The sequence below is a fragment of the Cyrtonyx montezumae genome, unplaced genomic scaffold (assembly GCF_038088225.1).
Source record: "Cyrtonyx montezumae isolate F1298 unplaced genomic scaffold, pur_monq_1.0 scaffold_86, whole genome shotgun sequence".
NCBI classification, from domain to species: Eukaryota; Metazoa; Chordata; class Aves; order Galliformes; family Odontophoridae; genus Cyrtonyx; species Cyrtonyx montezumae.
The window spans coordinates 18141-45705 of NW_027072096.1; the positions used below are offsets into that span (position 1 = coordinate 18141).

The following is a 27565-nucleotide window of genomic DNA, read 5'->3' on the forward strand; positions in this document are numbered from 1 at the left end:
GAGGGGGGATATGGGGGGAGGGGGATATGGGGGGGGGGGGGGGGGGGGGGGGGGGAGAAATCTCACAGTCACACGGAGATGGTGCAGAACACTGCAGCCATTAACGGCCTGCGAGGGAACTTCCCACGGCCCCGGCAGAGGGGACAAACCACATCTTCATTAAATATAGACAATTTCTCAGGGTGGGGGAGGGAGGGATTGGGGGGGGGAGGGGGGGAAAAAAAAAAGAGAGAGATCTCGTTTGCCAGGCCCTGGTCGGTACACGCATGCTCATGGGAAGTTCTCCTATAGTACAGAGCTGAAAAATAAAAGGAAACGGAGACTGCACGAAACCGAGCGACTCGAACGGAGAGGTGGTAAAAAAATAACGAAAACCAAATGGAAAGAAAGCAAACCCCAAAGTGGGACTGAAAAAAGGAGGCTGCTTTCCCCGCTCGCTGTGTGGGTTCGAGGCTCAACTCGACGCAAATCACAGTTAACGCTTCTCCTCAGTCCTCCTCCACGTCAGCTTCCTCACGCTGCGTCCTCCTCCTCCTCCTCCTCCTCCTCCTCTCGGCCTTCTGCTGCTGCTGCTCTCCCTCCTCGGGCAGTGGTTCCCCCGTGGGCTGCCAGCCTTCCTCCTCCTCCTCCTCTCTGCTCCCCGTGCCCAGCTCCACCTCCTGCGCTCTTCCGCCTGGGCCTCAGTTTCTCTCTCTGTCCCTTTTCCTCCTCGTTTTCATCTCCTTCCGATTTCTCCTCGGGATTGTTGCCTTCATCCCCCGGGTTTTCTTCCTCTTTGTTTCCATCCATTTCTTCCCTTTGCTCCGGGCGTCCAAATTCCCTTCCTCCACGTTCTCGCCCGCGTTTTCCTCCTTGTTCTCATCGTCCACGTTCTCCTCCTCGTCCTTGTTTTCATCCGCCATCCCTTCCTCCACGCTCCCAGCCGCTCCCCCCTCTCCCTCCTCGTGCTCCTCTTTCTCTTCGGGGTCATCCGTGAAAGGATTCTCGCCCTGCGCGACAAACGTTGCCCCGCTGAGCTCACAGCGTGAAGCTTCATGCCATCCCTCCCCTGGCAGCTCCAAACTCAGCTCACATCCGACCGCTCCCGGGCTCTGTGGGTCCCCCACTGTGCTTCACCCCACTCCGTCCACGCTCAGAGCATCACACGGAGCAGAATCGGCAACGAGGGGATCCCGAGGACCCACTCAGCTACAGACCCACCTTCAGGTACCGCTCCAGCTTCTTGCTGATCAGTTTGTTGTTCAGAATGCTCCTGGCCACCACCAGGGAGGATTTCTTGGACTGCTCCATCATGGCCTGCGTGGGGGGAAGGAATGAACGCCGTCACCGCCTTGCCCCGGCTTCGCGGAGGGGACGTCGGACCCTCAGATCTCAGCAGTGCCTCTGTGCACATCGCATAAGTGCAGGGCTTGGAAGGGACCCACGGAGATGGGTCCTTCGGGCCCTCATCCCTCTGCCCCCCATCCCTAAGATATTTACAGACGTGGATCAGATCTCCTCTGAGTCTTCCTTTCTCGGGGCCCAACAACCCCAAGCTCTCCCGACCTTTCCTCGTAAGGGAGGTGTTCCCCTCCTCTGGACTCCTGCCACCAGATCCCTGGCCTTTTCGTACTGGGAAAACTGGACACATGACCCCAGGTGAGTAACCGCCCCTCAGCAGGGCAGAGCAGAGGGGGAGGATCCCTGGGCCTGCTGGCCACGCTCTTTTCATGCCCCCCAGGATCCCGTTGGCCTTCTCGGCCACCAGGGCACACTGCTCACGGCCAATGTCACCCGCCAGGACACCCAGGTCCCTCTCTGTCCTCAGAGCTCCTCTCCAGCAGCTCATCTCCCAGCCTTCACCAATGCACGTGGCTCTTCCTCCCTAGGTCGTCCTCCTTCCTCCCTATGGCGTCTCCTTCCTCCCACGGCGAAGACCATGAACACCTTTTCTTCTCCTACCTCTGCCTCTCTGTTCCCAGAACACCCCCTCATTCAGCAGGGGGACCCACTTTTTTCCTCTCATCTTTCTTTTTCTGTCGGCATACAAACCCTACAGCCCAAGGGACAGCTCTGAGAAGGTCCTGGAAGGTATCAAACTGGCTCTCCTGAAGCCCAGGGCATAAGATCCTACTTTTTGGTTTGCTTCTTGCACTCAAGATGTCAAGCTCCACCATCCTGTGACCACTACCCCCAACCTTCCCTAACAAGCCCATCCTTATTAGTCAGAACCAAGTGCTCCTCCACCACCCGCATCAGAGATTTATCCTCCCTAAACCCCTGAGATCCCTTCGGGTGGTCCGCAGCCTTCCCTGAGCCATTCCCTCACCGCCTGCCCCTACTATCAAGAACAGATAAAGAATCAGAGTCCTGCCCTCGACAGTGAGCTGGGACTCTCTTCCCACCCTCCTCACGTGTCAGATCTGTGGCAGGGCGGGGGGGGGTCCGACACTTTTTGAGGGGATCTCCCTGGCGCCCCTCTGTCCGTCCCACATCTGCTCAAGGGACAGCACGCATACAGCGTGCCACCCGACCCACCCTTCCCCGTACGGGCGGAGCGGGCTGTCCTCACACCTGGACTCCCCTCCCAATCCCTGCTGTCAGTGGGCAGCAGATCCCTTTCCTCACCTGTGGGTGGAAGCAGCTAGGGCTTTTAGTCAAGGCAAAGGGGTGGGCAGCGCCAGCCCCGCTGGCTCAGCAGCCCCAGAACTTATTCTAGCTTCAAGAAAGCCCTAAAAAGAGCTTTTTGCTCAGCCTTTTTGGCTTCAGATCCCTTGCTCAGTGCAGCCTTACCTGCCTCGAGGCTGGCTTATGCAGCAACGAGCCTTTCATTAATAGGGTGTCTACACTTTACCGCGACTCTCCGTCTTCAGGAACCACCTGAGCCAACAAAATCCACGTTTCTGCTGTCCTCACACCTGGAGTCACCAAAAGAGAAATAAAAAGGCACTCGGAGGGCAGGAAGGAGGTGGCACTCACCCTGCGGTTGTGGTTGTGGTCGAGAGACTTCAGGTGCTTCTGGATGATGCCATACTGCATGGGGATGAAGAGGTCGCACGCGGCGCAGTGAGCGGCCTCCACCTTCTTGATGAAGTGCTCCATGCCGATGTCTGCAACGGGAGATGGAAACGGGGCGGGCCCCACCTGCATTGCATTCCTACCAAAAAGGCATTTCAGAGCGCACGAGGAACCTTCCCAAGGAACAAGACAGGGACCGAGGGGGAAGCAAATGCGTAAGGATAACCCTCAGGTGTCCAACTTTCAGGTTGGGTTGGAAGGGTCTTTGAAGATCACAGGGTGGGTTGAGTTGGAAGGATCCCTGAAGACCAGAGAACCATAAAATGATAGAATGGGTTGGGGTGGAAGGGTCCTTGAAGATCACAGAACCATAAAATGAAGAAGGGGTTGGGGGTGGAAAGGTCCTTGAAGACCAGAGAACCATAAAATGAAGAAGGGGTTGGGGTGGAAGGGTCCTTGAAGATCACAGAACCATAAAATGAAGAAGGGGTTGGGGGTGGAAAGGTCCTTGAAGACCAGAGAACCATAAAATGAAGAAGGGGTTGGGGTGGAAGGGTCCTTGAAGATCACAGAACCATAAAATGAAGAAGGGGTTGGGGGTGGAAAGGTCCTTGAAGACCAGAGAACCATAAAATGAAGAAGGGGTTGGGGTGGAAGGGTCCTTGAAGATCACAGAACCATAAAATGAAGAAGGGGTTGGGGGTGGAAAGGTCCTTGAAGACCAGAGAACCATAAAATGAAGAAGGGGTTGGGGTGGAAGGGTCCTTGAAGATCACAGAACCATAGTGGTAGAGTGGGTTGGGTTGGAAAGGTCCTTGAACATCACTGAGTGGGTTGGGTTGGAAAAAACTGGAGATTGTTGATCTAATTTTACACTTCCCATGTTTCAGTCCTCAATAATTCATCACAGAAACATAAAATGATAGAGAATGGGTCGGACTGGAAGGGTCCTTGAAGATCACAGGATGGGTTGGGTTGGAAGGGTCTTTGGTGACCATAGGATGGGTTGGGTTGGAAGGGTCCTTGAAAATCATAGGATGGGTTGGGTTGGAAAGGTCTTCGATGACCACAGGATGGGTTGGAAGGGTCCTTGAAGATTATAGGATGGGTTGGGTTGGAAAGGTCTTTGATGACCATAGGATGGGTCGGAAAGGTCCTTGAAGATCACAGAACCATAAAGAAAGGGAATGGACTGGGTTGGAAGGACACCAGAAGATTGTAGGATGGATTTCAAGGGTCCTTGAAGATCACAAGACCATAAAATGATAGAACGGGTTGGGGTGGAAGGGCAGCAAAAGATCACAGGATGGACTGGAAGGGTCCTTGAAGATCAGAGACCTATGGAATACTTGGGTCTGAAGGGACCTTAATCCAGGATTTTCTTCTAAGGTCAGTAAATATTGGATAAATACCGTCACACCATTTTGATTATCCCATTCGAAGCCGCGTTCAAGCTCCATTTTTATTCCACCTCAAGAAGCATCAAATCCACTGCAAAAGCTCAATCAGCGAGCCACGGCCAAGCTAATTAATAACCAACCACGAAGGGACTTCAACGTGGGTGGGAACTCACCTTGAGTGAGATCCTGGTCCCTGTAGATCTGCTGGATAACCGCGTTGATGTCTTCAATCGCTTTACGGCGCTCTTCGGTTTTCCTCGTTTTATTGGCGACGTATTCCTGGGAGGGATAAAGCAATTGGGAGGAGAAAATAAACACAAAATCACTCAAATCTCTCATTCGAGGGGACTGAAGTTCCAGCAGCTCCCACCTGCAGGAAGTTGGCTGTTTGCTGGGGCAGCTTGGTGCCAACGAACTTGAAGTGCTCCTTGTGGAATTTGCTCTCCAGGTGACTGTTCATCTCATCGTCGTAGAAGGTGCGGTATTTGCACAGCGAGCAGACGTACTGGATCCTGATGGGACAGCGGGGGTGAGCGGGAGGGATCCCCAACGGAAGCCAAATGCTGGGGGGGGGAAGCTGAGAAAGCTGGCAAACGTCGGAGTGGGGAGCCCAGCATCGGTGGTGGGGGGAAAAGGAGGGAGAGGTCGGGTTTGTGCTCAGATGTTGGGATTCTTCCACCAATCCCGGAGCCAGAGGGGACCTCTGGAGCTCAGCCCCCACTCTGAACCCCCTGAAGTGGGTTTTCCTGCAGTGGGTTGTGCAAGGAAGCACGCCCATCCCCCGTAAATACAACAGAGAGCTTCACTATGCAGAAATCCAGCTAACGCTCCAAGAGGTCACACTGGAAACAAACTCAGGGTGAGCATCACAACGAAAGACTTGAGGCCGATTTAAGCCTTTCCACGTCTTTAAAATCGTTTTCATAATTCAAGGGAAGCTCTGACTATGAATTAAAGATAGTTCTCTGCGAATAGCACACGTCTCAGCCAGGAGAAAGGGACAGAACTCCACTGCGGGAAGACGGCGTTGGTCCCTTTCTTCCTTGAGAAGGACGACTGCGCTGAAGGAGCCCCAGAGCTTAAGGACAAAGCTCTCTGTGGCGTGACATTTTCTGCACAAACCTGAGCTTTTGTAGGCAAGAGTTGGTGTCGTTCGCAAGCAACGTTTTGTTGGTTAAAAGAACGCTCAGGTTCAAGGACACGCCACGCACCTCGTTAGGTTTCACGCTCCCAATTCCTGCTGCAGCCACTGTTTCCCTTTCAGAGCTACTTTACAACCCCATCTCTGTGATGAGTGCCACTCATCCAAACAAGGGCAGAGCCACCGAGTCCTGAGCTTCTCCCCCAGCTCCATTCAGCATCTACGGGATGCCCACCCCACCCCGCTACGAGATCTGGAGGGACACGGCCAAAAATCTTGAGTCTGCCACTGCTGTAACGCATCCACTGCTCAGTACGGTCAATGAGATGGGCAGGAACAAACACAGCACTGGGAAAAGTGGAGAAAAAAGCAAGCACCCAGCCCACAAACACCGCAATCCTCCCAGGGAGGGAAGCATCATCACTTAAAGGAATAAACTCAGAGGCGTTACCTTTCCACCATGCGATCCCGGTGCCTCTTCTTTTGCCTCTCCTGAGTTTTCTTGCCCGCCTGTAATTTGCGTTTGATTTGACTGATCTCTTCTTGAATTGTTAAAGCACCTGAGTGTTCAAAGCAGGTTGCATTTCAGGGCACTACTTGAGGACAGCACCTGATTCAAGAGAAATGCTGCCCTGGACAAGATCGGTGGTCGGCCCGACATCGCACGGCGCAGCGATGCCCAAACTGAGGAGCTGCTCCCTGAGGCCAGGGGCTTCAAATTTAGGATTCCTGTTTGAGGGGTGTGGCACTGGAAGATGAGCACACCCGAGGTGGTTTCCTGGCTCTTTGTTTTAATTAGCATTTACCACTTCCGGTTTTAGAAGGTTTGAAATTAATTACAGGTTTGCTAGGGTAAGGGGAAGTAATTGAAGTAATTACTTTGAAGAATCAGAGATTGGGTTGGGTTGGATGGGTCCTTAAAGATCACCGAATCAATGGAATGCACTGGATGGGTCCTTAAAGATCACAGACCCATGGGTTGGGTTGGGTGGGTCCTTAAAGACCACCAAATCGTGGGATGGGTTGGGCTGGGTGGGTCCTTGAAGATCACCGAATCATGGGATGGGTTGGATTGGATGGGTCCCTAGAGATGACAGAACCATGGGATGGGTTGGGCTGGATGGGTCCTTAAAGATCACAGGACCATGGGATAGGTCGGGCTAGATGGGTCCCTAAAGGTGGCAGAACCATGAGTTGGGTTGGATGGGTCCTTAAAGATCACAGACCATGGGATGGGTTGGGCTGGATGGGTCCCTATGGATGACAGAACCATGGGTTGGGTTGGGTTGGATGGGTCCCTATGGATGACAGAACCATGGGTTGGGTTCAATGGGTCACTGAAGATCACAGAGCCGGAAGATCACTGGAAGTGGACTCTGGAGGAGCCCAAATAAACCAGCCCAAATAAATTCAGCCTGAAATCTCTCCTGGGCGCGTCGGGGCCCTCAGAGTGAGGTGGGCACTGCTCCGTGTGCAGATCCAGAGCACGCAGCAGCCCTCTGCTCCCTTTCCTGGGAGCTGCTGTGCACTCACACCAACTCACCTTTCTCTGAGTCTCTTCCTTCTTCATCTTCCCCTTCCTAAAACGCAAGATTGAGACATGAAGGCCCCTCCCCAGGTGCAGGACTCTGCCCTCACCGCACTGCTCCACCTCCAATCAAAGCTGACATTCCTAATCACGAGGAACCACAACTTTCTAAGAGTTACTTACCCCTCTGGAGCCCTCTTTCTCCTCTTTTTCCCCCGATTCTCCTTCCGTCCCTTCCTCTGAAAGGAACGGCACAGTCAGAGCCCAGCTGAGGTCCCAGCCCCACGGGTGGCCGTGTGCCCCCTCGGGGGAGCTCTGTCCTCACCGTTGTCAGAGTCGGAGTTGTCGGAGCCGTCCGAAGCCGTCTTTGCCACCTTGCTGTCGGGTTCATCCGAACCGCTGGTTTGCTTTCGCTTCTTCCCAGTGAGGTCCTTCTTCATTTTCTTTTTCTGTGGCTGAAAGAGGAGAGAAAGGTTCATCAGCAGCGAGGGGAGGGGGGTGCTCTCCTCGCCCACCAGTGCTTCGTTCTGATTTCTGGTCGGCAGAGTGGATCGGGCAGGACACAGCCCACCACCTCTACAAAACAGGAGATTAAGTCAAAAAAGGACCACAGTATTCTCCTACTTTTAGGAAACTGTTTTCATATTAAAGCATTACACACATGAACACTTGGTCTCTCGTTCAGAGATGCACACAGCAAAGCCAAGCTGGCAACGAATGGAACTACACACGACCACATCCCAGGGCGTGTTTTGGAGCCCTTTGTAGGAGAAGCATTTCCTCCTTTAAACAGAGTTAAACAAGCGGGAGGACGTGGCACAAATACTCACTTTGAAGTCTGAATCCCACATTTTCCAGTTTCTCCTCATCCTCTGCTTCATCATGCCTCCTCCGAAGCGCATGTTCCCCGAAAATCCTCGCATCCCTTGGAACATGCCAAGCTCTGGGATGATGTTGTGGGAGAAGAGGGAAGGCAGGCGGGAGGAGCCGGGGGGGACCATACCCCGCGGTGCGTCGCTCCACTGCCCGCCCATCCGCCCCGAGTACGGTGAAGAAACGGGTCTGGTGTTGCGTCCGTCCCGTGCCCAGTTCTGACCCCGTTGGCCAAAGCCATCCCGTGCCCTGTGCTGGTACTGGTCCCTGCGGTTCCCATAGAAGCTGTCGTAGTGACCTTCGTAGTGGTCATCGTAGTGACCGTCATAGTGACTGTCGTAGGTGTTGTCGTTGTCGTTCTCGTTGTAGTCATAACCGGAACGGTACATGTCTCGGTCGTTCATTGAGGACCTCGAGTCGTAGGATTCATATGAGTCGTACCTGTGGAGAGAGAACGATGAGCAACGTGTCTTCGTGGCCAAGAAGGCCAACCGGGGTGACCTCAAGGCCAGAAAAGCCAACAGTGGCCAACAGTGTGACCTCAAGGCCAAGAAGGCCAACAGGGGTGACCTCAAGGCCAAGAAAGCCAACAGGGGTGACCTCAAGGCCAAGAAGGCCAAGAAAGCCAACAGGGGTGACCTCAAGGCCAAGAAAGCCAACAGTGGCCAACACGGTGACCTCAAGGTCAAGAAAGCCAACAGTGGCCAACACGGTGACCTTAAGGCCATAAAGGCCAAGGGTGGCCAACAGGGGTGACCTCAAGGCCAAAAAAGCCAATGGTGGCCAACAGGGGTGACCTCAAGGCCAACAGTGGCCAACAGCGTGACCTCAAGGCCAAAAAAGCCAATAGTGGCCAACACGGTGACCTCAAGGTCAAGAAAGCCAACGGTGGCCAATACGGTGACCTCAAGGCCATGAAAGCCAATGGTGGCCAACAAGGGTGACCTCAAGGCCAAGAAGGCCAACCATGTCCTCTGCTCTCCAGAAGTCCCTTCCAACTCTGCAGGTTCTGGCATTCTATGATTGTTCTGGTGCTGTGCTAAGAGCCAGCAGAGGTTAAACCAACAAAATCCTTCAAAGTGGGATTTTATCTCTATTTTAAACACTCGTGTACTGCTGAGCGTACGATTTTTTTCTGCTCTGTGGGACAAGGGCTGATACAGCACAGCTGTAATGTCCCTGTCCACCTCCATGCACTTGGTGGAAGAACCAAAGCACCGTCAACATGGAAAAAAATCAAAGAAACTGAGCTCCCAAACCACTCATTGCTTTGAGAGTGCCCAGAATGCCCTAAAAGACCCCAAAACACCAAGAGGAGCCCACGCTATCAGCTGTGTGGGGACACAGCCCAACTGGAGTTCCTGACCCCATTCCTGGACACCTGGGGACATTTGTGCACACCCAATTTTGCCAGGCAGAAAACTGACACATGCCACAAATGGTTTAGGGTCATTTAAAAATGGATGACTTTTTCTTCCAGGAAAGGAACTTGGAGTGGATGATCTTTAAGGACCCTTCCAACCCAACCACGCTGTGATTCTATAGTTCTGTGATCTTTAAGGACCCTTCCAACCCAACCACGCTGTGATTCCACAGTTCTGTGATCTTTAAGGACCCTTCCAACCCAACCAATCTATCATTCCACAGTTCTACGATCTTTAAGGACGATTCCAACCCAATCAATCTAGGATTTCATGATTCTGTTGTCTTTAAGAACCCTCCTGACCCAACCATTCTATCATTCCACAGTTCTACGATCTTCAACATCCCTTCCAACCCAACCCACTCCATCATTCTACGACATTCCCACTCACCGGTCCCCACCGGAGCCGTACTGCCCCCCCTGCATGCTGTCAGCATCCAGGTGGGACACCATGTCCAGGCGTTGGTTCATTTTGGCAATGACGGTGTCGGCACTGCCGGCACCGTCCGGGTTCATGTCCATGTCTGAGTTGCCCATGTCCCACGAGTTGGAGGCAGCCATGCCGTAGCCATAGTTGCCCGAGTTGTCCTGTCCATAGCCATAGCTGTAATTGTAGCTCTCATACCCTGTAAGAAAAAAAAACCCAGAGTTCTCATTCCTGGTGATCTCCAGAACCTGGAGCTAACGAATTTGTCTGTCAGGAACCTGCTTGAGCTAGCAGCATACTTGCCTCTGTTTGTCCCAGAGTTCCAGTCTCCATAACCTGGAAAAGAAGACAAAAGCAGTCAGAGTCGTACTTCTTGTGGCTGATTTTGGTTAAGAAGGAGCAACATCCTGAAAGAAAAAGTAGTGGACAAGCGGCACCGTCACACCGACAACATCACGGCAATCTAACAATAAAAAAAAACAGGAGCTGAATGAATGATGACAAATCCCATCTACAAACAACTTCTGAACAATTCCTGAACGTGGAAGGAAGAGCTCTTGGTCAACATGTTGGCCACTGTTGGCCTTCTCGGCCATGAAGACAAACTGCTGACCCATGGTCAACCTGTTGGCCACCACCGAGGTGCTCTCGGCCCACGGTTGACCTGTTGGCCACCAGGTGACCCGGGTCCTTTCCCTGAATCAGGTCCTGCTTTTCCTATCAGTTTCCACTTGTGCTGTGTAGCACTGCGATGCAGAACCTCTTCGTGCAGCAGCTGAGTCCCACCTGAAAGTGCCACCTTTTGGCTCGACACAAAGGACTGTAAGCAGGAGGCATCCACGCTGACCTCCAAGACGAGGGAGGACAAAGGGGGTTCAGGTGCACACAGCCAACCCCACAACTGAGCGTTTTGCAGGTAAAGAATTGGAGAATGACATCAGGACCTGGCATTCCTCGTAAGACAACGTATCTATGGCCTTAAGAAAGCCCCGAAAGAGTCACAAGGAGAGCCCACACATCCCAACAAAGTGCCAGGAAGAGCACCCAAAGGAGACCCCAAAGAGCCCCAACAAAGAACCAAAGGAACGCCCGAAGGAGACCCCAAAGAACCCGAAAGTGCTCTCAAGGAGACCCCAAGGAGCCCCAAGAGGAGACCCCAAAGAGCTTCAACAGAAAATCAAAGGAGCCCCCAAAGGAGACCCCAAAGAGCTCCAAGAAGAGACGCAGAAGAGCCCCGGGATCCCAACAAAGTTCCAGGAAGAGCCTCCAAAGGAGACCCCCAAAGAGCCCCAATGGAAAGCCAAAGGATCCCCAATAGGAGACCCCAAAGAGCTCCAATGGAAAGCCGAAGGAGCCCCAATTGGAGACCCCAAAGAGCTCCAATGATGAACCAAAGGAGCCCCAAAATAAGACCCCAAAGAACCCAGAAGTGCTCTAAAGGAGACCTCAAAGAGCTCCAAGAAGAGTGCCCAGATGTGTCCCAAAAGAAGCTACAAAGAGTCCCAAAAGGAGACTGCAAAGACCTCCAACAGAGCCCCCGGATCCCAACAAAGCTCCAAGAAGAGCCCCCAAATAAGTCCCAAAAGGAGATCCCAAAGAGCTCCAAAGAAGAACCAAAGAAGCCACCAAAAGAGCCCCCAAATGGAGAACCCAAGGAGCCCCGAAAGGAGCCCCAAGACACCAACATACAAAGGAACCCCCTAAAAAGAAAGCCTAAAGAGCTGCAAAGGAGACCCCAAAGAACCCAAAAGTGATCTAAGGGAGACCTCAAAGAGCTCCAAGAAGAGCCCCAAAAGAGACCCCGGATCCCAACAAAGCTCCAGGAAGAGCCTCCAAAGGAGACCCCAAAGAGCCCTAATGGAGAACCAAAGAAACGCCCAAAGAAGACCCCAAAGAACCCCAAAGTGCTCTAAAGGAGACCTCAAAAGCTCCAGTGGAGAACCAAAGGAGCCCCCAAAGGAGACCCCAAAGAGGTTCAAGAAGAGCCCCAGAAGAGCCCAAACATCCCAACAAAGTTCCAGGAAAAGCCTCCAAAGGAGACCCCAAAGAGCCCCAATGGAAAGCCGAAGGAGCCCCAATAACAGACCCCAAAGAGCTCCAATGGAAAATCAAAGGAGACCCCAAAGAGCCCCAAAGGAGAACCAAAGGAGCCCCAATAACAGACCCCAAAGAGCTCCAATAGAAAACCAAAGGAGACCCCAAAGAGCTCCAATGGAGAACCAAAGGAGACCCCAAAGAGCCCCAATGGAAAGCCGAAGGAGCCCCAATAACAGACCCCAAAGAGCTCCAATGGAGAACCAAAGGAGCTCCAATAACAGACCCCAAAGAGCTCCAATAGAAAACCAAAGGAGACCCCAAAGAGCTCCAATGGAGAACCAAAGGAGACCCCAAAGAGCCCCAATGGAAAGCCGAAGGAGCCCCAATAACAGACCCCAAAGAGCTCCAATGGAGAACCAAAGGAGCCCCAATAACAGACCCCAGAGAGCTCCAATAGAAAACCAAAGGAGACCCCAAAGAGCTCCAATGGAGAACCAAAGGAGCCCCAATAACAGACCCCAAAGAGCTCCAATAGAAAACCAAAGGAGACCCCAAAGAGCTCCAAAGGAGAACCAAAGGAGCCCCAAAATAAGACCCCAAAGAACCCGAAAGTGCTCTAAAGAAGACCTTAAGGAGCACCAAAGGAGAACCAAAGGAGCCCCAAAATAAGACACCGACGAACCCAAAAGTGCTCCCAAGGAGACCCCAAAGAGACCCAATAGAGAACCAAAGGAGCCCCGATACCCCACAAAGAGCCCCAAAACGCTCCGTCCCGGCGCCCACACCCCCTCCACGTCCGCTGTGCCCCGCAAGAAAACCCCCAAACGTCCACAAACGCCCCAAAACCCTTCAGCGGACCGGCCCCCCCCTTCCCCCTCCCGGCCCGTTAATTACGGCGCCGTTAATTAACCGCCTTAAAGGAGCCCCGTTCACCTCTGGGACCTTCCGCCCTTCCCCTCCCCGATGACCGTGACAGGACCCCCATCCCCCCCTCCCCGCACGTTTTTTGGGGCGTCCCGTCCCCCCCTCCCCGCGCTCCTCCGACCCCTCGGGAGCGCCCCGGGGTCGCCCCCGCCGCCATCTTCGCACCGCGCCCTCACCTGAGTAACTCATAATGGCGGCACCGCCGCCGCCTCAGCGCCCAACGGTACCGGCGGCGCCGCCCCGCCTCCCCGCCGCGCTCATTGGTCCGGCCTCCGGGAGGTTGGCGGAGGTCATTGGCTGGAAGCGGACGTCGCTGCCGCCCCCCGCGAGGCAGTCCCGAGGAGGATTGGAGAACGCGGATGTCAATCTCCGTGGGGGTCTGTGGGGTCGCGCGCTGGTTGGTTAGCTGGCGGGGAGGCGGTGCCGACGCTGGTCTCTACTCTGATTGGTCAACCTGGGGTAGGCGGGCTGAGCGCTGACTCCACCAATCGCGTGGCAGAACGGCCCCGCGACGCCGGCACCGCCCCTACCGCGCAGGTGCGGCTCTTGGCCACGCCCCTCCCTCAGCGACGCGCGTCTCCATTGGCTGCGGTCCGCGGGGCTCCGCCCCCCGGCGGGGAATGCGTGGCGCCGATACCGCGCAGGCGCGGCCGTCACCGACCCCCGCGACCCCACATCGCAGCCTCACCCCCACCCCAGTACCCCAGCGTCCCTATGGCATAAGCACATCCTGACCCCCACCCCTGTGTCATAGCACGTGACCTCACTCCGACCCCGCTGTTCCTAGGCCCTAGGTTATGCCCTCACCCTGACCCCAGTGTCCCAAGCTCCGGGTCACCCCCTCCCCCCAATGTCCCAAGCTCTGGGTCACCCCCTCCCCCCAGTGTCCCAAGCTCCGGGTCACCCCCTCCCCCCAATGTCCCCAGATCGGGGTATGCCCTCATCCTGACCCCAACATCCCAAGTTCTGGGTCACGACCTCACCCTGACCCCAGTGTCCCAAGCTCCGGGTCACCCCCTCCCCCCAATGTCCCAAGCTCCGGGTCACCCCCTCCCCCCAGTGTCCCAAGCTCCGGGTCACCCCCTCCCCCCAATGTCCCCAGATCGGGGTATGCCCTCATCCTGACCCCAACATCCCAAGTTCTGGGTCACGACCTCACCCTGACCCCAGTGTCCCAAGCTCCGGGTCACCCCCTCCCCCCAATGTCCCAAGCTCCGGGTCACCCCCTCCCCCCAGTGTCCCAAGATCTAGGTCACCCCCTCCCCCCAGTGTCCCCAGATCCGGGTCACCCCCTCCCCACAACGCCCCAAACTCCGGGTCACCCCCTCCCCCCAATGTCCCAAACTCCGGGTCACCCCCTCCCCCCAATGTCCCAAGATCTGGGTCACCCCCTCCCCCCAATGTCCCAAGATCTGGGTCACCCCCTCCCCCCAGTGTCCCCAGATCCGGGTCACCCCCTCCCCACAATGTCCCAAGCCCCGGGTCACCCCCCGTCCCCCCAATGTCCCAAGCTCCGGGTCACCCCCACCCCCAGTGTCCCAAGCTCCGGGTCACCCCCTCCCCCCACTGTCCCAAGCTCCGTCTCACCCCCTCCCCCCAACCCCACGTGCCCCCCCCTCTGCCATTGCACACACCCACATCCAAACCCCACCTCATTTCCCCCCCCCCCCCAAAATCCCCTCCGAGGACCCCAAAAACCGCGGGTCGCCGCGCACTCACCGCACTCCCACGCGTTGTTTTCCAGAAGTTTAATCTAATGTACATATTCCCGGGTACATTAATAACCAGAATATGCCCAATGAAAAAAGTTAAAAGGTAAATTTCCCTCCGAGCCGTGCTGGGCTCGGGACTTGGAAATAAAAATGAATGCTCCTTAAATTTTCTACACAAAACTAGAGTTAAAAAAGTCGAAGGTCTATGCAGCTAGACAAGAAAAAAATCAAATAAAATAAAACAAAAATCAACCAAAAAAAAAAAATATATAGCAACAGTGAGGAGGACCTGGGGAGGGGGGGGACCCCAGAACCCCCCTCCCCCTCCCCCACAGTGTCACCGCAGCCCACGGTCCCATTGGAAATTGGGGGGCGGGGGGATGGGGGGGGGGGGGGGGGGGAAGTGTGGGTTGTCTTTGTATGGGGGGAGGGGGGCAACATGCAACGCCGGAGCAATGGGCTCCGACGGCGCCGGGAGCTACAGGACGGCGCCGCCTATAGGAACTGAATATACACGAACTTCGGGGCCATATACAAACGCACGGCGCGCGCTCCCCCGTTGTCCCTGAACCGGCGGAAGCCAACGCAGCTCCCGCGTCTTTGGGCTGAACCGGACCCGCGGTCGGGGAGCGAGGGCGCCCATCCCCCACCCCTCACCCCCACCCCCCCCACCCCGTCCTCGAGTGCCACCCCCGGGGGGAGAAAGGGGGGGGGGGGGTTTGATCCTTGTAGTGCTTGTTTCCCCCCACCCCCCCCCCCCCCCCAAATTCCAGGGTTGGGGGAGAGGGGGGAGGGCTGAGGTTGCTCCGTGGGGGGACGCGCAGGCACAGGGTGGGGGAGGGGGGAGCGGAGGGTGCCCCGGTTCGGCTCCGTTGCCCCGGGGTGGGGGCTCTGTTACTGAGCCTCGGCTACGGGGGGGGGTTCGGGGGCCTGGGCGTCCCCCCTCAGGGGGTCTGCTTTGGAGAAATTCATTTCCAGGATGTGTCGCTGGAGGTGTCGCACCCACTCCTCCTGGATGGAGAGGGGACCCTGGAATTCCACCTCACAGAACCTGCGGGGACACGGAGGCGAAGGATCGGTCCAAGGCTCCTCCGGCGGCCCTGGAGCTGTGGGGTGGGGGGGTGGGGGAAAAAAAAGGGGACAACCACCAGCAGGGGACACCCAGAAAAGGGGGGAGGGCCCCACACCCCGAGACGCTGCGGCCAAGAGAAAAGAGCTCAGAGGTTTGGGAGCTGAGAAGGGAAGACCAAGAAGGAATGCGACTGGGACAACCCCAAGGATGTTTTAAAGGAGGGCCCACTGGGAAGAGAAAGGGAAAAAAGCCAAAAGGAACCCCAAGAAAAGCCAAAAGGAACCCCAAAAGATAGCCAAAGGAAAGCCAGAGGTGAACCCCAAAGGGAGCCCCCCCCAAAGGGAGCCAGGAGAGAGAACAAAGGAGAGCCCAATGGGAGCCAAAAGGGACCCCCAAAGAAAGCCCAAAGGAAACCCCAAAACGAGCCCAGGAGGGGAGCCCAAAGAAAACCAGAGGGTGCTGAGAAGAAGCCCTAAAACAAAACCAAAGGGAGCCCCAATGGGGAACCCCTCGAGAAAGCCAAAAGGAGACCCCAAAACGAGCCCAGGAGGGGCTTCCTTTGGGCTCCCCAAAATGAACCCAAAAGGAAACCCAACGAGGGAGCCTGGAAGGAAGTCCAAAGGAAACCCCAAAATGAACCCAAAGGGAGCCCCAGTGGGGGAACCCTAAAGGACACCCCGAAAGGGAAGCCCAAAGGTGGGCTGCAGCCCAGAGGGATCCGGCCTACCTGCACTTGAGGGTGTAGATGTTACCCACAAACTTCACCAGGGAGGTCTGCGGAGGGCGGGGGACCAGCGAAGGCACCGGCCTCATCCTGGGCGGGGGCTGGCGTGTCTCCTCCATCTTCTGCTGGAAGTTGGCCCCCTCCTCCTCCCGGTGCAGGGGGGGGTCCAGGGGTCTTGCCTGCCTCCGCTCGAACTCTAGTGAGGGGGGTAAATAATGGGAGGGAGATGGGGTGTCTGTGGGGAAGGGGGGGCGTTCCCACAGTGCCGAGGGGTGCGTGACAGAGTGCTGCCGCTCTGCTCTGGGGCAACAGCGGTCCTGACACCGGGACGAGCTCCCATCCCATGGGAACCAGATCCCAACAGCTCCCACTCCCAAAGGAATCACATCCCAAGGGAACCGGATCCCAACAGCTCCCACTCCCAAAGGAATCACATCCCAAGGGAACCGGATCCCAACAGCTCCCACTCCCAAGGGAACCGGATCCCAACAGCTCCCAATCCCAAGGGAACCGGATCCCAAGAGAACCAGATCCCAACAGCACCCTCTCCCAAGGGAAACATATTCCCATGGCTCCCACTCCCAAAGGAATCACATCCCAAGGGAACCAGATCCCAACAGCTCCCAATCCCAAATGAACCACATCCCAAGGGGAATGAGATCCCAACAGCTCCCACTCCCAAAGGAGTAACATCCCAAGGGAACCAGATTCCCATGGCTCCCAATCCCAAATGAACCACATCCCGACTGCTCCCACTCCCAAATGAACCACATCCCAAGGGGAATCAGATCCCAACAGCTCCCACTCCTACGGGAACCGGATCCCACCAGCCGTGCCCCTCTCCCAACTCACTGTGAAAATTGCTGCGCTGATGCTCTTCCATCTTCACCAACGAGAGGGGCGAGGTGACCACGGGCCGCTCCCCGGTGCCGTCCAGGATCTTGCAGGGCTCTCCGTGCGCCAGCTCGGCCGCCAAGCCTTTGCTCAGCAGGGCCATGCCGCCGTGCTGCAGGCTCAGCGGCATCCTCCGCGCTCCGTCGTGATCACGGGCGTGGGATGAATTCCGGAATTTCTTCGTGAAGGGTCGGCCTCCCTGGATGTAACTGCGGTACGCTCCGGCTTTCTGCGGCCGGTGCCGGATCCACTCGCTGAGCGTCTCGATGGGCGAGCCGTTGACGCACCACTCGGTGACGCCGAATTGCCGGAGGTGCGCCCGCGCGTGGCTGGCCAAAGCCTTGCGGTTCTCGAAGTAGAGGCCGCAGAGCTCGCAGCACGCCTCGGTGGCTGGGGGAGTGGGGCACGGGGTGAGCGGGTGGGGGGGAGACGCGCCCTGCTCCCCCACCCCTCCTCTCTGCCACCCCTGGGTGGGGATCCGCCCCCTCCCAGCATGTATTGAGTGGTGGTGAGCTCTGGGATGGTCCTGCTGGGGGGGTCAAGGCTCCAAGGTACGGCTTCAAGGTATGGCTCACTGGGTTGGGGATGGCAAGCGGTCCCCAAATCTCCACTCCCCACCAGAGATGCACACAGCGAAAAGCTTGAGCCCAGTATCCAAGAGCAATGCCATGAAGATGGCGTGGACTGAGGCCGATGCAAGGCCATGGCCTGCAAGACATGGCTACGGCCGACGCAAGGCCATGGCCTGCAAGACATGGCCACGGCCGATGCAAGGCCATGGCCAACGCACGACCATGGCCTGCAAGACATGGCCATGACCAACACAAGACCATGGCCAACGCAAGACCACAGCCTGCAAGACCATGGCCATGGCCAATGCAAGACCGCAGCCTACAAGATGTGGCCATGGCCAACCCAAGACCATGGCCTACAAGACGTGGCCATGGCCAATGCAAGACCACGGCCTGCAAGACGTGGCCATGGCGAACACAAGACCACGGCCTGCAAGACGTGGCCATGGCGAACACAAGACCACGGCCTGCAAGACGTGGCCATGGCGAACACAAGACCACGGCCTGCAAGACGTGGCCATGGCGAACACAAGACCACGGCCTGCAAGACGTGGCCATGGCCAATGCAAGACCACGGCCTGCAAGACATGGCCATGGCCAATGCAAGACCACGGCCTGCAAGACGTGGCCATGGCCAATGCAAGACCACGGCCTGCAAGACGTGGCCATGGCCAACGCAAGACCACGGCCAACTCATGGCCAACTCCATCCAGTCCCTCCCTGCAGCCTCCAGAAACCTGGACAAGCCACACCACACGTCCCCCCAACACTTACAGGTGTGTGCAGGCTTGTCATGCACGGACTTGGTTTTGAAGGGCAGCTCGGTCTGGATGTAGGCCTTGTGCTTCACCTCGGGGTGAGGACCCAGGCGGTCGTCCTGCAGCGGTCGTTTGGTGGCCAGCGGCGTCAGGAAGGCGCCGTGGGGTTTGGTGGTGAGTGGCGACAGCGAGAGCTCGCGGCCAATGCTGGAACCACCGGGTTTGCCCGTCCGCCCGCCCAGCGGAGGGAGGGCCATGGCCTGCAGCACTTTTCCAGGGGGCTTGGGGTCCATCCCCTCCTCCCCAAACCCTTTTGGGGGTTCGATGATGGAGGTGTGGGGCTCCTTCTTGATGACGCAGGGTTTCGATTTCTTCTTGAGGATCTCCCGCAGCGTGTCGATGGGTGAGCCGTTCACCGACCACTCCGTCACCCCCATCTGGCGGAGGTGGGAGCGCGCGTGGCTCGACAGCCCCTTACGGTTCTCGAAGAACTCACCGCAGAACTCGCAGCGGATGTCCCGCACCGGGTCGGCTCGGGAGGCTGCAGGGACAGAGTCGGTGTCAGGGGGAGAGGAGCTGAGCCTTCCCGCCCCTATGTCCCATGGCACAGCCCATAGGAGAAAGGGATCGACAAGCAGATCCCGGAAGATCACAGAATAACAGAATGGGTGGGGGTGGAAAGGACCTTAAAGACCAGAGAATGACAGAATGGGTTGGGTTGGAAAGGACCTTAAAGACCAGAGAATGACAGAATGGGTTGGAAAGGTCCTTAAAGATCACAGAATGACAGAATGGGTTGGGTTGGAAAGGACCTTAAAGACCAGAGAATGACAGAATGGGTCGGAAAGGTCCTTAAAGATCACAGAATGACAGAATGGGCTGGGTTGGAAGGGTTCTTGAAGATCATAGAACCACAGAACGGGTTGGGTTGGAAAGGACCTTAAAGATCACAGAATGGATTGAATGGGTTGGGTTGGAAGGGGCCTTGGATCCCACACCCCCATCCCCTGGTCCCCACCAGCCCACAGAAAGCAGGAAGGTGACAGCCACACACTTACAGAGGTTCAGAGGCGACATCTCCTCCAGCGGTGGCCAGGCCTGGTCGGAGGGGTGGGGCTCTCCGTGGAGACCCCCCGTCATCATCTCACGCTTGATTTCCACTCTCATCTGGTCGTGTTTGAGCTTCTTCTGCAAGGAGGGAGGAGAGAGGCCTGGAAACATCTTCCGGGCAGTGGGAGGTGGGGACGAGGTAGGAGACTGCCCCAGGGGACTGCCAGGCTGCTGGACCTTCTTGGGCAGAGTCGGGATGTGGAGCTCCCCGGGACCCCGCGGCTCCAGGGGTCCCATGGCGGCCAGGAGGGTCTTGGCCATGGCTTTGTGGCCCATGGGGTTGGAGGCTCCGCTCCGCGGGTGGGTTCGACGCTTGAGGATCTCCCGCAGCGTGTCGATGGGCGAGCCGTTGACGTACCACTCCGTCACCCCCATCTGGCGGAGGTGGGAGCGCGCGTGGCTCGACAGCCCCTTACGGTTCTCGAAGAACTCACCGCAGAACTCGCAGCGGATGTCCCGCACCGGCTCTCCCCCCGCGGCTGTAGAGGTGGGGAACAAAAAGAGAAGTGTGGTTACGGAGCCCGGTGGTGTCAAGGAGAGAGATGAGATGAAGGTGTACACCTGACGACCTCAATGGGATCCAGGAAGAGGACGGCTGAACCCAAAGCGGCGTGCCCAAAAAAGTCTATCCTCAAGAGGACTTGAAGGGAGCAGGATTGAACCCAAAGTGGTGTGCCCTAAAAAATCTATCCTCAAGGGCACTTGAAGGGAGCAGGATTGAACACCCAAAGCTGCGTGCCCAAGAAAATCAACCCTCAGTGGGATTCAAAGGAAGCACGATTGAACACAAAGATGCGTGCCCAAGAAAATTAATCCTCAATGAGACTTGAAGGGAACGGGATTTAACATCTTCACCGCCAGGGCAACGGAGCACTGGAAGACGCTGCTCAGATAAGTTGTGGAGCCTCCATCTCTGGAGGTATTCAAGACCCACAGAGATGCTCTCCTGCTCAACTTGGGAACTGCTTTAGGAGGGGGTTCAGCTTGATCTTCAGAGGTCCCATCCAACCTCTACAGTTCTGCATTACACGGCCACAGGGGCTGTCCCCATCTGCCACCCGTGGGCACAGAACATTTTGCTCAGGACAAGGAGACAAAATGGAGTGGGCTCTACAGCTCTGAGAAGAGCTGGGAGAAATCCTGCAGGACAAAGAAAGCCCTCTGAGCCGCCCAAGGAATGAGCTGGCTGCTGCTGCTAAAAATACTCTGCTTCTAAGATACGAGGAACAAGACCCCAGCAGAGCTTAGGGATGAAGAGGGATGTGAACTGAAGTGTCCGGCTGTGGGTGAGAGTGGGATTTGGGAGGGGACAGTGCATAAAGAGAGACACGAGGAGCTCGGAGAGGAGAGAGCCAGGTGGGAACAGTTCAAGTGACACCACGCCGGGGAGGACTGTCCCCTCCAACTGCCGTGTCCTGGAGCCACAGTGGCCATCAAAACTGCTTCTTCCCTCAAAACACAGAGCTGCGCCCTCAATCAGGAGTATCCAGGGGTTCTCCTCTTCCCCAGCCCCGAATCCTAACGGGAAACACAGATGATTAAAAAACAAAGAGAGAGACAGACTCACTCAAATTGAGAGGTCCTTCCTCATCCGCCTGCGGCCACTGCGCCTTTGGGGAGCTCTGCAGAGGGCTCAGCGACAGCTTCGAGCTCTTCTCCTCGGGGTTTTTTGGAGAGGGGGACCCAGAAAGTGCAGGGGGCACCTTCTTGAGGATGGGGGAACCGGGCTGGGAGAGGCTCTTGGAGAATCCTGGCGCGGATTTGATGGCTTTGTTAATGGGGCCATCCAACGAACGCTCGCCGCCTTTGCCGAGCGCGAGCAGCGTGGGACGCGGGGATCCGGCAATGCCGTCCTTGGGAGAAGCGGATTTTTTGCCGAGGGTGGGAGGTGACATGGGGTGCCCATCGGGTTTGCCCTTCTGCTTCATCAGTTCGTAGAGCAAATCGATGGGGGCCCCGCTGCTCTCAGACTCAGCCACGCCGAGCTGCCGCAGGTGGGAGCGCGCGTGGCTGGAGAGCCCCTTGCGGGTTTCGAAGCAGGCACCGCACACCTCGCACGTCGTCAGGTTCTGGGCTGAAAGAAGAGGGAAAAAATGAGAACAGAGGGAGTCAGGACACGGAGCAGGAGTATCCCTGCAAGTGCCCACCCACAGCACCCTTCCAACCCAACCGTTTTTGTTGTTTCGTGGCTCCGTGGTCTTCAAGGACCCTTCCAACCCAACCATTCTATCATTCCATGGTTCTACAGTCTTCAAGGACCCTTCCAACCCAACCACTCTATCATTCTGTGGCTCTGTGGACTTCAAGGACCCTTCCAACCGAACCATTCTACCATTCTGGGGTTCTATGACCTTTCTGGACCTTTCCAACCCAACCATTCTATCATTCCATGGTTCTACAGTCTTCAAGGACCCTTCCAACCCAACCGTTCTATTGTTTTGTGGCTCTGTGGTCTTCAAGGACACTTCCAACCCAACCCATCTACCATTTTGTGGTTCTGTGATCTTTCAAGACCCTTCCAACCCAACCATTCTATCATTCTCTGATCCTGTGGTCTTCAAGGACCCTTCCAACCCAACTATTCTATCATTCCATGGTTCTATGATCTTTCAGGACACTTCCAATCCAAACCCAACCCATTACATGTGATCATTCAAGACCCCTCCAACCCAAACCTAACTCATCCCACAATTCTGCAACCTAGGACCCCTCCAATCCAACGATTCCATCTCTCTGCGACACTAATTAGGGTATCCAAAAGGCCAGGAGGACTGACTGAGGTGGCCTACAAAGGACAAGGGTCACATGTTGGCCCCAGCAAGATCTTGCAGCTCAACGTAATGCTACAGGAGCACAGCTGAACCACTCTCTTCCTGAAAATTCAGCAAAAGTTCCTGAAAACACGGATGAGCACTGTGGCCCTGAGCCCGGGGCACCACATCCTGAAGTTTTTGGGGCACTACGGCCCTTAGTCTGGGGCACCGTGTCCCCGGGTTTTTAGGGCATCGTGGCCCTGAATCTGAGGCATCACATCCCCAGGTTTTTGGGGCACAAGAACCCTCAGTACTGGGGACAGTGCCTTCACACTTTCGGGTTATGGCGTCCCTGAGTTTGGGGCACCACATTTTAAGGGCATAACGGCCCCCACGCCTTCAGGGCAACACATCCTCAAGTTCAAAGTACCTCACCTCTGAGTTTAGGACACCGTGGCCCCAACTCTTTGGGGCATCAGATCCCCAAGTTTTTGGAGCACAGTATCTTCTGGTTTTTAGGGGCACCATGCCCCCGAATGTTTGAGGCACCACATCCCTGGGCTCTCAGCGTCTCTGAGATTTTGGGGAACCACATTCCCCAGTTTTCAGGGCACAGCATCATTGAGTTCAGGACACAGAATCCTCAGGTCTGTGGGGCACAGAGCCTCTCAGTTTTCGGGGCACCCCATCCCCAAGTCTCTAAAGCACAACAACCCCACGTTTTGGGGCACAACGCCCTGAGTTTTTTTTGCGGTGCAACACCCCCAAGCTTTCAGGGGGCACAACCCCCACAGCAGAATCACGACGTCCCTCACCACAATCCACCGAGCACCGCTCAAGCTTCCAGTGACCCACAGACCCCCAACACCACCTCCTCACTGCTCCCCTGGGGGGGCAGAGCATTGCTGGTACTCACTTTTGGGGTCGTGTGGATCCGCTTTGCCGCCGGGCGGCTCGGTGCACAGCTTGGTCCCTATGCGGGCGGGCGGCTCCGGCTGCCCCGGAGCTGAGCTCTTCTTGGGGAGAGGTGGCGGTGGTGGAGGTGGGGGGGATCCCACCTCCATGGCCACCACCTCCTCCTCCTCCGGGGCCAGAACTGCCGAGAGAAGAATCATCATCAACCCCCACCCCCCTGATGATAGTTTGGGGGTGAACGGGGGGGGGTTTCCCTATTTCTGGTGTGAGGAGGGAAAAGAGGCATTTTCCCTATTTCTAATCCCTCTGTGGGAGGGGAAAGGGAGTTTTCCCCCTAGTCCCAGTCCCTCTGTGCAGGGGAAAGGAGGCCTTTCCCTACCGAACCCCCTCTGTAAGGCACATGGGGGAACACTGAGCTCTGTGGGGGGGATGGTGACGTCTCCATGGGGCGGCTCTGGGGCCCAACCTGGGGGGCGCTGCCTGGGGACACACAGTGGGAAAGCCCTGGAGCCCATCCCCAGGGCTGGCTCACGGGGCATCCATGGGACAAGCAGCATGAGACCCAACACAGGGATGGGGTTCGGGATGGCTGTAGGGCAGATTTGGGTCCTTTGTGGGGACCTGAGCCCACTGCGGGGCCCAACCCAAGGGTGGGGCCCGGGGGCTGCAAGGGGACTGCGGCGGGGCGGCTGCAGGGCCCTAACTCGAGGGTGGGGCCTGGACGCCGCTATAGGGCCGCTGTAGGGCGGCACCCCGGGGGGGGGGAGGGGAGGTGGGGGGGGCAGCGGCTCCGTGTCACGGCCCGGGAGGGGCCGCGTTCCTCCTTTGTCCTCACCCCACAGCGCGGCGCAGCGCCGGGGACGGCCCCGCTCTCCCTCAGCCCCGGGCCGGGCCCCGCGGTGGGGCCGAGAGCGACGGGGTGAAGAAAGCGGCGGGGCCTGGGGGAGGTGCCGCTCACCGGGCTCGGGGGTCGGCTCGGGCCCGGTCTCGCCGTCCCCGCCCCGGTCCCGGTCTCGAGGCCGCGGGACCGCCGCCGCTTTTGTCACTTTGGGCGGCGAGGAGGTGGAGGCCGCCATCTTGGAGCGGCGCGCGGGGCGGCCCCGGGCAGCGCCAATCGAGCGCCGAACGGCGGCGCCGCTCTCCGGGATCGGCGCTGAGAGGAGCGCAGGGCGGGGGGGGGAGAGCCGAGAGATCGAGCGGGGGGAGGACGGGGACCCTCACGCCCCCCACACGCTGGAGGATTTTGGGGGGGGGGGGGGGGGGGAGGGGGGCTGGATGAACAGCGCCGATGCGTGGGGAGAGACACGGGGGGGGGGGGAGCGGGGGAATCATGGGGATGGGGAGAGCTGTGGAGGAGGGGGACCCCAATGGAGGGGGAGGGGGAACCCCAATGGAGGGGGAGGGGGAACCCCAATGGAGGGGGAGGGGGAACCCCAATGGAGGGGGAGGGGGAACCCCAATGGAGGGGGACGACCCCGATGGAGGGAGAAGGCCGTGGAGGAGGGGACCCTAATGAATGGGGAAGGGGACCCCAATGGAGGGGGACCCCAATGGAGAGGAGGGGGATGACCCCAATGGAGGGGGAGGGCCGTGGAGGAGGGGGACCCCGATGGAGGGGGAGGGGGGGGACCCCGATGGAGGGGGAGAGCCATGGGGGGCGGGAGAGCCATGGAGCTGGGGGGGTCTCAATGGATGGGAGGGGGACCCCAATGGAGGGAGAGAGCCATGGGTGGGGGGGTTATCCCAATGCATGGGGAGAGCTGTTGGGGGGGAAAGCCATGGAGCTGGGGGGGGGGTCTTAATGGATGGGAGGGGGACCCCAATGGGAAAGAGCCATGGAGATGGGGAGAGCTATGGGTGGGGGGGGACTGCAAGGGAGGGGGACCCCAATGGTGGGGAAGAGCCGTTGGGGAGGGGGGTCTCAATGGATGGGAGTGGGACCCCAATGGATGGAGAGAGCTATGGGTGGGGGGGACCTCAATGGAGGGGGAGAGCCATGGGGGAGGGGGGGGACCCCAATGGAGGGGAGGGGGACCCCAATGGAGAGGGAAAGCCACAGAAGAGAGGACCTCAGTGGATGAGGAGAGCCACAGAGGGCGAGGGGGACCCAATGGAAAGGATGGGAGAGCCATGGGAATGAGAATCCCATGGATGGGGGGTAGGGGAGACATGGAAGGGATTGGAACTTCCAATGGGAGGGAGCCCCCAATGGAGACCCCATAAGATGGGGAGACCCAATGAAGGGAGACCCAAGGCAACAGATTCACAAGGAACTGGTTGGGGGGGGGGATGAAAGGGATGGGAACCCTCAATGGATGGGCAGCCCCATGGAAGCGCAGCCCCAAAAGGGACAACGAATGGGAAGACCCACAGAAGGGGAAGGCAGCTCCATGGGAAGGGATGGGAGACCCATGGAGAGCAGGAGAGCCCCACGGATGGGCAGACCCATGGATGGGAGCCCTGCTCAGTGACCCCCCCAGCCCCCCCACTCAGCCCCTTGGGCCTACCCAGGGCCTCAATGCCCCCACACCCAGGACAAGGCCCGGCTCCACACCCTGCCCCACACACCCCACATAAGACCCCAGCTGGTTTCTACTAACAAAAAGTAAAAAGGAGCCCTCTGCTGCCCCCACATGCCATCCCCTGAGGCCCACAGTACAGAAGAATGCACCAACACAGACCCGAGGGAACGGACAATAAGGTCTCCCTGAAAAACACAGCTCCCCTCACAAGAATAACAGACCCCGAAACAAGACCAAGAGCAATACCACGACCACCGCTGAGAACCTCAGGTTTTAGCCCCCAAAACCAGGTTTTAGCCCCCAAAACCACCCCACCACTACAGCAGGTGGCGGGAGATGGGAGCCACGGCCACACGCTGCCTGATGCTAAGCTATGAAACAAAAGAATAATAAAATAAATAAATAAACAAATAAATAGGTGGCATAATAAACAACAACAACAAAAATCTGGTTATGGAGCCCAAAAAGTACTTTTGCCACTGACGAGGCCACGCAACTCAGCAACAGCCAACACCATGCAACCCGACCCAACGCCAAGCTCCTACCTACAGGCAGTGCACACCCCTACAGCCAAACCCTACTCAATGCTGAGCCCCTGAACTCAACGTCAAACCCAAACCCGGTGCAAAACCCCCAAACTCAACACTGAGCCATGATGCCCAACACCAACCCCCGTGGCCAATGCAGAACTCTACACAATGCCTGATGGTCAACACTGACCCCCTATAGCCAACGTAGAGCTCTACACAGTGCCAATTCCTACAGTCAATGCTGAGCCCCTATGGCCAACGTAGAGCTCTACACAGTGCCAATTTGCTGAGCCCTTATGGCCAACACAAAATCCTATGGCCAACACAAAACCCTACCCAACGCCAACCTCGATGGCCAACACAAAACCCTACGGCCAACACAAAACCCTACGGCCAACACAAAACCCTACGGCCAACACAAAACCCTACGGCCAACACAAAACCCTACGGCCAACACAAAACCCTACGGCCAACACAAAACCCTACGGCCAACACAAAACCCTACGGCCAACACAAAACCCTACGGCCAACACAAAACCCTACGGCCAACACAAAACCCTATGGCCAACACAAAACCCTACCCAATGCCGACCTCGATGGCCAACACAAAACCCCATGGCCAACCCAAAACCCCATGGCCAACCCAAAACCCCATGGCCAACCCAAAACCCCATGGCCAACCTCGATGGCCAACACCTAACCCTACCCAACAGCAATCCCCTGTGGCCAATCCAAAGCTCTACCACCAATGTAAAACCCTACCCAAGAAGAGGCAGTGGGTGAGAGGAGAGCAAGCACAGCTAAAATCAAACCAGAGCCATGCAGGACACCCAACGTTACAGCACGATGAAGTTTTTAGATATTCAAATTCCTACCGAAGTGAAACATCCCAGTCCAAATTCTCAACGCAGCACGCTCAGAATATTGGAGAGAAATCTCGTCATAGTGGCCAACGTCCCTGACAACTCCATACACCAGTCCTAAAAGTTCCCCTTGGAGAAATCCTGGCCCAACACAGGACTGCACAAAATCCAAACCCTATGTCTGATAGTGGTGTCCCAACACTCCGTGAGCTCGGGGCCGTGATTGCTGCCCTGGGAGTCTGATCCATGCCCATCACCGTCCGGTGAAGAACCTTCTCCTTATACCTAACAACATCCCCTGACACAGCTCTGTGCTGTTCCCTTGGGCCACCAGAGAGGTGCTGAAATCCAAAAAGATGACATCACCTGGCTTCCTTTGGTCAGCGAGGT

At 57.0% G+C, this 27565-nt stretch overlaps 2 protein-coding genes across 5 annotated transcripts in view; both read right to left on the reverse strand.

Annotated features, from left to right (window-relative positions):
• Positions 1–513: 513 nt before the first annotated feature.
• Positions 514–9986, reverse strand: AKAP8L (A-kinase anchoring protein 8 like; the record flags this gene model as incomplete). Its single annotated transcript, XM_065753940.1, is given in 15 exon segments — positions 514–566; positions 569–665; positions 668–705; positions 708–788; positions 791–989; positions 1201–1296; positions 2959–3089; positions 4571–4676; positions 4768–4909; positions 5990–6098; positions 7082–7118; positions 7250–7305; positions 7392–7521; positions 7897–8380; positions 9754–9986. Coding segments are annotated over 15 exon segments (1992 nt in total), but the record flags the coding sequence as incomplete, so codon positions are not given.
• Positions 9987–15280: 5294 nt separating this feature from the next.
• The window catches only part of WIZ (WIZ zinc finger), a 40610-nt gene continuing 28325 nt past the window's right edge, over positions 15281–27565 (reverse strand). For 2 of the 4 annotated variants that reach the window (XM_065753945.1, XM_065753946.1), the window contains 7 exons: positions 23262–23441; positions 21160–21666; positions 19541–20071; positions 18499–19023; positions 17111–17542; positions 16262–16454; positions 15281–15513 (listed from right to left, as the gene is read on the reverse strand). In XM_065753945.1, the coding sequence (XP_065610017.1) occupies positions 15357–15513; positions 16262–16454; positions 17111–17542; positions 18499–19023; positions 19541–20071; positions 21160–21666; positions 23262–23441 (2525 nt within the window). In that variant the 3' untranslated portion in view covers positions 15281–15356. The remainder of the gene's footprint in view (positions 15514–16261; positions 16455–17110; positions 17543–18498; positions 19024–19540; positions 20072–21159; positions 21667–23261; positions 23442–27565) is intronic. The other 2 variants (XM_065753948.1, XM_065753947.1) reach the window with 1 other exon arrangement.